The sequence below is a fragment of the Lepisosteus platostomus genome, chromosome 2 (assembly GCF_059453375.1).
Source record: "Lepisosteus platostomus isolate fLepPlt1 chromosome 2, fLepPlt1.hap1, whole genome shotgun sequence".
Taxonomy (NCBI): Eukaryota; Metazoa; Chordata; class Actinopteri; order Semionotiformes; family Lepisosteidae; genus Lepisosteus; species Lepisosteus platostomus.
Window position 1 is genome coordinate 12,945,086 of NC_142612.1, and position 10,917 is coordinate 12,956,002.

General features: G+C 48.9%; 1 protein-coding gene across 3 annotated transcripts in view; it reads right to left on the reverse strand.

Moving 5' to 3' along the window:
- LOC148675953 (uncharacterized) overlaps positions 1 to 10,917 on the reverse strand; it is a 149,542-nt gene continuing 138,625 nt past the window's right edge. For all 3 annotated transcript variants that reach the window (XM_088598864.1, XM_088598878.1, XM_088598871.1), the window contains 2 exons: positions 3,965 to 4,112; positions 1 to 677 (listed from right to left, as the gene is read on the reverse strand). In XM_088598864.1, coding sequence (XP_088454990.1) covers positions 513 to 677; positions 3,965 to 4,112 — 313 coding nt within the window. In that variant the 3' untranslated portion in view covers positions 1 to 512. The remainder of the gene's footprint in view (positions 678 to 3,964; positions 4,113 to 10,917) is intronic.

A 10,917-nucleotide genomic window follows, 5' to 3' on the forward strand; every position in this document is an offset into this window, starting at 1 on the left:
TGCTTATAAGGAAGCAGGATTGTGTTTATGTACATGCCAAAAAAAAAAACCTAAGAATGTACACCATAATACATAAGGGTAGCTTTCCAAGCCAATACAAAAACAACAAATACCATGTAAAGTAAAAAACACTGCTGAATTGAACAGGTTCTTCCCAGCCTCTGCGGGCTGTGGGCATTGCACTTTTCTCTTGCCTTCTCCTCTGCTCTCACCCCCTCCCGTCTCTGGAATTCAGCTTGATATGTCCTCTGCATGTCTGATGACTCCTCGGCAGCGTGGGGAGCTGCAGTTTTATGACATTAAATATTAAGAGCTGGGAATTAATAATGGAGGCTGACAGCTCATCTCCAGTGTCTCCCTGGCTGTCCTCCTGTGCGCTCCTCTGCACAGGCCACTTCCTCCCTCTCTCTCTCTCTCTCTCTCTCTCCCCTCCCCTCCCTCTCTCTCTCTCCCCTCCCCTCCCTCTCTCTTTCTCTCTCCTCCGGCTGGGAGGCGCCGCGGTCCCGGCCTCCTCAGGGACCCCTGTCCTTCAGGGTCATGTCCGGAGAGTAGAAGAGCACGGTGGTGTCGTCGTCCGAGTCGGAGAAGCCGCCCTCCTCCGCGGGCGCGTAGCGCACCGCCCCCGGGTGGTACTCCCGGATCTGCGTCCTGTCGCAGAAACGTGAGCGCAGGGCCAGCTGCAGGGGAAACAGGGAAAACAGGCAGGGTCACCCCGGGGTCACCGCGCCTCCGCTCTGCCCCACCGGAGCCTCCTGTGGCGGCGCAGTCCCCGCAACCTACTTCCCACCGACACGCTCCCCGGCGCGCTCAGGTGGAAACCTCCCGCGTGAATTCGGCTGCTTCGCGTCGTTCTTTTTTTTTTTTTGTACCCCGCGTTTCCGGATCTGAACGCAGGTGGATGCCACACATGATTCCACCTCCTTGATCATGGCGCTGCCTGAACAGCGTTTCTGGGTTTAATATTGCCAGCACCCAAGAATGTAACGCAGGGTGAGAGCGTAAAATGACAGGCTGTGTGTTACACGGATCGGATGAATGTTTCCGATTCTTCACGCACCTCAGAAAAAAACTTTGTGCTCGCTGAGCCGACGTGCCTTTCCTCTCCTCTCCTCTCATGCAGACAAGAAAAGGGATAGCGTTTCCAAGCTGTCTGAGCTGAGCAGCTCGGAGAGAAAATAACTGAGCATAAAGAGCACGTTGTACAGCGAGCACTGATCAATATCAAAGACAAGCGAAGCCAAGAGAAACTCTTCGAGCTGATGTGGAATGTTCCTCACAGCAGCCCCTAGATGTGATACCTTATTTGTGTGGGCAGCAGGGAAATGGCATGAACGCTGCCAGGATAAACAGCAACTGCCTGTTAGTCACAGAGCACACACGTACATGCCAGCTATCATAGTGTGTTAGACGATAACACTAAAATAGTTCTAATTATGTTTTGTATCTCCTTCATCCTTAAGCTTCACAAGAGCTGCTCTACTAATTAGTAATATAATAGGGGATGTTTTAATTGAATGAAATGGAACTGAGTCTCTTCATCACCACCTGATACCACCTCCAATGTATCAATGTCATTGGCCATTAAACTGGGGGGTCACTCCTGCAGAGACACTGTGCATTCGTCTAAAAAACTGGAGCAGGCACACTGACGTGGCTCTCCAAGTTGAAGTGAAAGAGCTGCTTTCTGCATTGAGGTCGCACACAACCGCAATATGAAGCAAGAGCAAGCAGCATCTCCAGCCACACACACGGGCAGAAGGTAATAGCTCGCTCGTGTTTGGACTTCAATGTACCTCCCTCCCCTTAAGAACGTGTCCACTTTACATAAATCCGCATTAATCAGAGACAATCTCTGCTGACATTTCTGATAAAGGTCACCGAGCTCCACACGCCTCCCCAGCTCTGCTGCTCTACAGAGAGAGCCTTCACAGCAAACACGGCCTCCACCGCCGCCATTAAGGGCACCTGCAATTTACCGCTCAGCACATGTAATAACCAGCTATTGTGCTGCACCTCCTGTATGTTTGGGGTAATGCATGTTAAATATAGCTATTTAATGGCTGAAATGTCTGCACAACAGTTGAACAGAAGCCTGAAACGTACCCTTTGAAGGTAAATAAAACCCTTTCTACTGTAACACTCTTCCCTCTGGATGAAACTGTTGGTGAGCACGGGCATGAGCTCACTCACGAATCCGATTTTTAACAAACATTCCGATAACTCTACATTCAAATGCCGAGAAAAAAAAACAACAACCTTTCAAATGCTGAAAAGGTTCCTGGGCTCAAATAATTCTAATTGCAACGCGCGTTGAGAGAATTGATAGTGTTTAACATTTGAAATTCCACAAATGTCTCTTCCGCGGTTCTGGGCTGAAAAAAAAATAATGAAAAGTTCAATTATTTTAAAGCCTTTCAGAAGAACTCCATTCTGTAAGGAATGAAAATCGCTGACAGAGCCTTTGCATTCTCAACACAGAGGGAGCGCTCCTAAGTAAAGGACACTGTTAGGTCTAATCATTCAATCTTGTTCTAAAAAAAAAAACGCTGCTGAAATCCTAGTTCAGCCTTTTGATCACAACAAAAGAAGGAGGCCAAGTGCTCCTCGTCGTCTTTAGATGAAGACGTTGGGTGGCATATGGTCATACATATTGCTAAACGAAACCATCCCAAGGTTTAAGACTCAGCTGATTTACAGGTCAAAAAGCAAAGGATCCTACCATATCATTTCAAGTGGGACGAGTAAGAACTGAACAGCTTGAAAGGATTGATGTTAAAACTTCTGGATAATTAAAGTTTAAAAAAAAGAAGAAGAAGAAGCAGCTGTGAAGATTGACAGCTGGGGAACTTAAAAGAAGTGGATCAATGTAAATACAAGAGAGCAAATGACTGGGATTAGAGCTGTAAGCTACATGCACTTTACCAGCTCCTCTCCAGCAAATCTGATTCTACAGGCCTGCCGTCGCTAATCTCTGCGAAACAATTTCCCAGCCTTTCCTGTCTAGGACATGCTGCATTACAGACCAACACATTTATCAGGCTGCCTCCTTATCTGTGGATCTGCACGGAATAGTTATGATAATATTAGAATAGTTTCATGCTGAGAGGGTTTTGATTACACTGGCAAGCGCAAAGGCAAAGCTGAGACGAGCAAGACGGGGAGAAGGCTGGATGGGAGCGCGTGACCTGATACAGGCTAATGCCCGTCCTCATTATCTGGCGACACAGCCGAAAAGCTCGTCTCCTTGCCCTGTTAATGGCAGGTGGCGCTGGGCAGGTTTTGAAACAGGTTTTCTTCTCCTGCGCTGTCCAGCCGCTGGGAAAGCATGCCGTCTGCAGGTGTTCGGCCTGGAACAGAAAAAGCCCTCCCCCCGGGGGTGGGGGAACCGCAGGAAAGTCAAGGTCTGCGTCTGAAATCTGAAACCGGGACTCGAGGGCTCCCTACAGCTTCAGGTCGAAACCACCTGACCGCCTGCCTTCCACTTGCACTGCGAGGCACTGTTATTTTATGAGCTGTTATGACTTCTAAATTTATTTTGTGGTTCCCCCTGCTTAGCAAGAAAACAGCCCCTGCTCCTAAAAAAAAAAAGGGCAGAAAAAAAAATCAATAACCCACTCAGCCCTGAGCGATGTAAAAAGGCAGTTTCTGACTGTGCGTTTTCCCGTGACTGCCTGCCTGTGCCTGTGTCAGTGCTGCATGGCTGCATTCAAGCCGGCCAGCTCTTCCTGAGCCCCTTTCACTGCCAAGACTTTATCACAACCTACTGCATTTTTTGTCTCCACATGCCAGATAAAGTTCCTGGCTGAAACGCTCGCTAGCTGTGCAAACCTTGGCAAGATGGCCTTCTTGTATTTTATCCCGCTCTCTCATGTTCAGCGTGGGAACAGCGGGAAGCCTGCCTGAGCTCCGGAGACGAGCCGGGGGGGGGGGGGTGGGGGGCTGTTCTCCTCGCCGACAGCTGTACCTGAATGCCTGTGAAGCTGAGCTGGCCCCAGGTGTCCTTATCAAGGCCGAAAACAAACGAGTTGGCCAGGCCGTGCAGGGGTGCGGAGAGCACGTGCAGGAACGTCAGGGCGAAGACGGGCTGCTCGGGGTAGAGGGCGTTGTGCAGCCTGGGGAGATAAACAGAGAGCGGGTTTCACCACGCGGCTCTGCGCAAAGCAGCACAGCTCAGCACAGAAGAACTAGCAGGAAGCTACCGGGAGTAATTAGGTTAATGCTCTTAACTGCAACCAAGTAGTCTACCCGTGGGTTAATGCCATTAAATATGCAAAACTTTTGCGTAATAGACAGCAACTACTTTCCTACTCTTACATCCAAATTCACCTATTTTACTGACACATCTAAGAATTTATAGCATGTTCTCAAATACATGCTTTATCTGCACTCTTTCCCTTTCAAATCATTGAAGACACCGAACGTTTCCTTTCTGAACAGTCCTGCGCACTGAAGCCTAAACAGAAGGCGCTCCAAACCAGAAAGGGCCACCGCCGTTGTCAGAAGACCACCTTTATCAACACTAGTGTACAGTGCGCAGCATCCCAGAAACACTGCCAGCAAGACAAGGCGTTTTGCGGACTGCGAGGCGCACTTCGCCATGAGCCTGGCCCACATTCTGAGACGACAAAACCTCTAACCCACAGCTGAGGGTATAAACAGGAGCAAGACAAGGAAACAGAACGCACGCAACAGTTAATGCCCTTCCTAGGTGCCTCGAGTCTGTCTTGGAGTGATTGCTGTTAAAGAGATGGCCTGTGTGCTAGGCTGCCTGCGACGTTACTAATTGGAGCCACTTGTACCGTGGCCTCCTGCCAGCAAGGAGCTGTGCATTCACTCCAGGTAGGGCCCCCAGTGGCACCAGGCAGACTGTAGGCCGAGCTCTCTCTCTCTCTCGTCAGAGTCATTTTTAAACAAGACAGAAATTCTGCTACTGAGGGTGAGACAATAGTGGCAAGGGGAAGTCGTATAAAATTCTATTCCGAACATACAAAAAAAAAAACAAGAAGATTTTATCAAAGGAATAAAGAATCAACAAAAAAAACAAACATCATGTGGGATCTGGAGACGAGCGGAAAGCTCATTTCAAACCGTGAAAAGGGGGCACACCTCTTGTACTCAGTGGATTGTGGGGAGTCTGGAACAAGCTAGTTTTGCTCTGCTGACAAGTTTACTATTGAAACTCATCAGCCTTCTTCGGATTTCAACACCACATTTCTGCGTGTGGAAACATATTGCTGCATTCTTGCTCGACTTGCATCAACCTTAGATTGTTGAGGACTGAATAACAGGGTCGGTTTCTGCATCACGGTTTTATGGGCGGGGGAGAAACGGTACCCAAACAGTTTTGTATGAACAGGAGGGGAAAAGCCTCGGGAAAGCAGGCCTCGAGCAGGAGCCTGGGCGCAGGCGGCCCAGGTGAGCGTCAGACAGCAGGTGTGCGGCTACGAGCAGAAGCACCGCCGCCCCCTTGCTCCCCCGCCATCAGCCCCCCTCATCGCGGTCAGCACTCTGGCGCGGGAAGAGAGGCAGCCTTCAAAGAGCAAGGAGAAACTCCCGGGGCTCTGTCCTTCGGTCGTTTCCGAGTAAACGCATTCATACCGACAGCATTTTGAGGGGATGCAGAAACGCCGAGCTGACCTACATAGCTCTTCCTCTGCCTTGGGCGTCTGTGGCCGTGAGGAGGGTCTGTTAAACACATTACCTTCCTGCGCTTCCTGCTTAATAACCTGCATCACTTCACAGCGAAGGACACTTTATATCAGCGTTTAAGAGACTATTATGGCTTGTGGAAAAGTCCAGCGTGACACATTCCTGGCTGGGGCTCTTGAAATGAGCAGCAGCTTTAAAAGGACAGTGGGATGCGTTACTGTCTCAGCCCTTCTCGTCTTTCTGAGTCGATCTAACAGCTTGGGAGGACAAATTAAGGAGACACTTGGCTAGCCACCCTACCTGGGGCTTGATTTATCTCTCAGTCTGAGCTTGGCTGACTCTGGTCAGGGGGGATGAATGGGGTGTTTCACAACGCAGTGTGGGGGCTCATAGGAAAGTGTATTTTAGCACAGCTCCAGCTATGTCCCAGAAAGCTTTCTTAAATAATGTGGTGTCAGTGTAAAATCTAAGGCGCACTGTGTGAGCAGATCTTGAGAAACATGACAACGGACGCATGAAGGAAATTTTCATGACTAATTCTCAATTTTTCATTGATTTTCCTTGTGGAGTTTCTTACATATTAGAAACTGAACCTAGGGAATCGAATCAGGGAACAAGAAAAGCAGAAATGTTGCAAACAATCTCAGTGCTGCATGTCATTTATTAGTGCCATTATTACTTATGTTTATAAGGATACAAATCCCACCCCAGTTCAGAAAGAAAAGTGGAAAGAAATATCGAGAGGTCCTTAATAATTCGAAGATTTACAACCCTGAAACCGACTGCATGGGCAAATGTCTCACACTGGAAATACTTGGTGAAAATCAGAAATGGAAAACTACATGGAAGCATTTACACACTCAACGTCACCCGTAAAAATGTGAAGGGATTGGAGTGGACTGGAATGCTGGCAGAGGGCCTGCTGCCAGTCCTCAATGCCTAGCGAGGAGCATCTCGGAAAGAATTAACCGTGCCAGCTGCTGCTCGGATTTGTTTCACTTCTTATTAAAAACAAAATACATCAAGAGCACAGAAACATCCTCTCCCCTCTCCTGCGTGTCTGGAGGCTGGGAAGCAGGCGCAGTCACAGAGCAGACTAACAAATCCGCGCTCCTGCTTCCTGTTTGCCTGGAACGGGAGCTTTGTCATAACAAGAGAAAAAAAAATCGACAGGGGCTGGTGTCAGCCCGCTGAACCGAGTCCTCAGCGATACTTCCGAAGGAATCAATGGGATACGCTGGGGGGGACCGAGTGTTGCGATGGCGCTGGCGATCCACTGGACTGGGGAGGAATCACTAGAGGAACAGAGAGGACAGGCTCACAGCAGGAGAAGACAACGGACAGCTAACGTCTGCGTGGAGGCAAAGCCTTTCAGTAGAAGCTGGGAAAGACGGAGAAACTCGAGCTTTACAGCTGCAACACCCACAGCCGACTAGGATCCAGGCCTTCCTGGACCAGACCTACATGTCAGCGCCGAGAGTCAGGTGGACCTGTGCGACGTTTTGGAAGCCCGCGGAGGAAGAGGGAGAAGAAGACCACAAATTCAAGGGATTTACAGCACAACAAGACTGCTTGTTCCTGCTTATTCCATCAACCAAGTCAAAATGTCAAGAGCCACAACAAACCCCTTCCAAAAACAAAATGTCATCAACGATAAAAGCTGCAAAGTTGTGTGACCGTCGTGGTTCCGCACAGCGCCCGGGCCCTCGCCGCTCCTCCCCGCCGGTTCGTTCTGCAACACCTGGGGCGCGAACCCGGGTCTCCGGCGTCACGCAACAGGGAACCAGCCGCATGAGCTAAAGGAGACCTTCCCCCAGCCCAGGCGGCTGAGGTCCCTGCTATGTACAGGGAGGGCGGTGACGTCACCGTGTCCGAACTAGCTCTGCTAAAGTTGCACAAGCCGAGCCCTGGCAAAAATATTTCTGAAACGCATTTCCTTCAGTTTCAAAATCCAAACTCTTCTGAACCACTACAAACTGAGCTGTTGCTTTGGTATCCAGCGCTATGGCAGGGGCTATCCATCCTGGTCCTGTGGACCGGTTAGTTTTCCTTCCAGCCAAACTCTAAATCACACGGCTGAACCCTTAATTAAGATGGTAGTTAATTAAGGATTAATTAAGGATAGGATAAATGTGAATTCTTCAAATTGTTTTTGGCTCAGATAGACATTCCGGAAGTCGCCTTTTAACTAGCGCATTTTGAAAGAGTCCTAAAATCCCCAATGTTCATATCTGAGAGAAAAACTCCTCAGGGTATCACTTAGTAAAGAGCTCCCTTGGGACAAAATCCAGGACGAGGTTTAAAGAAACCTTGCGTTACAGCAAGCCACTCCTTAAAAGTGGTGACACAAAATGAATAAAGATGTCTATCGCGTTTCACTAAAGAGGGGTGATAATCTGTGGAATTACTAATCCCTTGTTATTTTCTTTCAGAGCAATGTTCCTGTTTTACCAAGAGCCTCCCGATCAATCTGCTGTGCTCTTCCGAACACACAATCAGCGCAATAAAACACAAAAACAAAGAGGCCTACTTATTATTCTGTCGTGACTCCAAGCTGGGGAAAAAAATAATCACAAACATTATTCCTTTCCTCGGGTACAGCTGCAACTAGGAAAGGCTTCTCAGTTATATGTGAGAACAAAAACAAAAGCCATTTGAAAAGCCCTTTTCACTGGCTGCTTCGCAGAGCATCACACAACACGCGGCATTGTCACAGAGGCACCGAAACACATCAGTGAGGGCCGTAATTGTCTTACTGGCCAAACTCATCAGTTCGTGCAAGAATTAATACGAAATACAGAGGACAAACAAGAACGGAGAACAAAAAAAAAACAGATCACCACCCGCCCTAAAATAATCACCCACCCTAAAAAAAAAGGCCAAATGAAAAAAAACACTTTCCCCCTCCAGCCTGCGGTTGTCGGCTGTGATTGATATCGCGGATTATTGTATTTAGACACGTAGCTAACCGAGGTTTCCTGAACAAAAACAACATTCATAACGAAAAGGAAGTACTGATAAAGGACCAGCCAAATGCCGCCCCGACGGCACCGAGCCCAATGGCAACCTGTGTGTCGTCTCTACAAGGCAAACGCGATCTCTCCCCGCTCCTTTAAGGAGAGGCTGCACTTGATAGGGGACGAAAGAGGAATAACCGGGGAAAGCTAGTGACGGATGCTGGCTCTAATCGGACCGCGCTGATTAGTGAAGTTGGCAAGCGCTGCTGTTCTCAAATACAGACTAAACCTGGGTCTGGGAGACAATGCCAGACGCCCTCCAGAAATTATTATTCATCCCGAAACCCTTCTGTGGTAGAAAGGGGAGCTTGAACATTTTTCTTCTTTTCCCTTGGCTGCGCTGCACAAGTGGAACTGCTTTCATTAAAGAAAAGCTGAAAATCAATTACTGCGTTAAGACTTGCACAGCAAGACACTACGATGACAATTATAAAAGACGGATGGACTGGTAACTCTTAATTATTTACTGTGGACAACTATAAAAATGAAACCGATTCCACGGACGCCTCTGAACGTTTTTTTTCCCCTCTCGTTTGCCTTTTGTGTGCTCTTGTGCTCTGACGGAGGCTGCTTCCTGCGTCTGTGCTGTAGGCAGGCTGCCGGTGGGAGGGTGAGGGTTAAGCTGCGGTAAGCAGAGGGCTGGGAGTGTCAGATTCCTGCTGCAGGAGGTCGCGGCGCTATTCGATACGCGCCTCGGCTCAGAGCTCAACCCGGGCCTTCTTGCAGCGCGCACACTTTCCCCATTAACGGTGCCACTCCCTCGGGCCCTGCTCCGCCACCGTCTCTTTCTCTCTCTCTCTCATCTCCTCTGCGCTTCGGATCACAGACCTTCGCCAGGCAGCTGAGAAACTCAATACCCTCATTTACAGACAGCCCAAGACATCGCACGTCACCCCCCCCTCCCGCAGGCGGCAATAGGAGTTTTACAACGCGCGTTAGCGTTATCTGTCTCTATCAGCTCCAGTCCCAGTGCCACTGCGACAGGGGAGAGCTTAAATCCTGTCAGTTCCCAGCACTTGGAAAGCCCAATCCCTTATCGTGGGGGCAGGAACTGCACACTCAGCCCCGGTCACTGTGCTTTTGGTGGGCTGGAGTCTAAACAACGCTTGCGATTTTATATTACGTATGTCAACAGCCGTAACCTTGCTCTAGCCTGGTTTCAGAATGAAAACAAAATATAAAACAGGCAATTTGGAGATAGCTCTGTCAACGTCTTCAGTGTTGCGCAGGGTCTCCAGAGAGCGCTATCCGTGCTTATAAATACACGGGCTCGGAGCTCCAGTCTGAGAGAACGGGAAGGAGTCTCCTGGCGTATTAAAGTCATTCTCACCTCTGTCTCCCCAGACGTACCCCCACGCCACGTAACTCGCACACTGCTCTCAGTTCTGAACGCACACACGTTGCCCGTTTTCTTCCACTTTAAATTTCACCCTCGTCCTCTTTTGCATTTTGTGTATTTGCGTGACAGAGAACGCCGCTACGTGATATACCCTGCTGCTGATTTTATCAAATGTTTACCTGCACTCCCGGTTTTCAATAAACTCGTTTCTTATTAGCCTACGCTGCCCTCTGGCACAGACGAAACATTTTATTAAGGAAATCCACCTCACTTCATTACAATTCACGAATGTTTTCATGCTAGCCTTTTTAATGTTTTTTTTTTTTACGGCCTTGGCTTCTGTGCTTTAACCTATTAAAAACGAGGGTTTTGTTTTCAAAATAACGCGAGCTCGCCTCTAGGGGAAGCAGCTCTTCAAACTGTTTGGCTGGGATGAGCAGACTGCACCTAGCTGCACGGTAATCCTCCGTGCATGCCGCCGCCACGCTCCACGGCAGCGCTTTGAACGAGCCTCCTCTCACGCCTCTTGAAGCGATTCGCTCCGTTTTGTTTTTTTACAAATGTCTATACTCTTATTTTTTTTTCTCCCGGAGTGCCTTTTCCCCACCTCTCACATAAGTAGCACGCATGTTCCCCCGCCGCCAAAGAAAAAAACAGCGCAGGGGAAAAAAAAAAAAACAATAGTAAGGGGGATTTAAAATGCTGATTCTCTCTAAACTAAACTAAATAATAAAAAAGTAAGACGAGAGTAAAAGGCCTCCCAGTCTAGCATTAAACCCTCTGATATTGTGCCTCGCCTCCCGAGTCGCCCTAGGCATCAGAGTCTCATGCTTCTGTTCAGCTCCCACAGCGAGCCTCCGGCCCTGCTAATCCCCAGCGCTTTGTCACCACCTCCCCAGCCTCACTGACGCT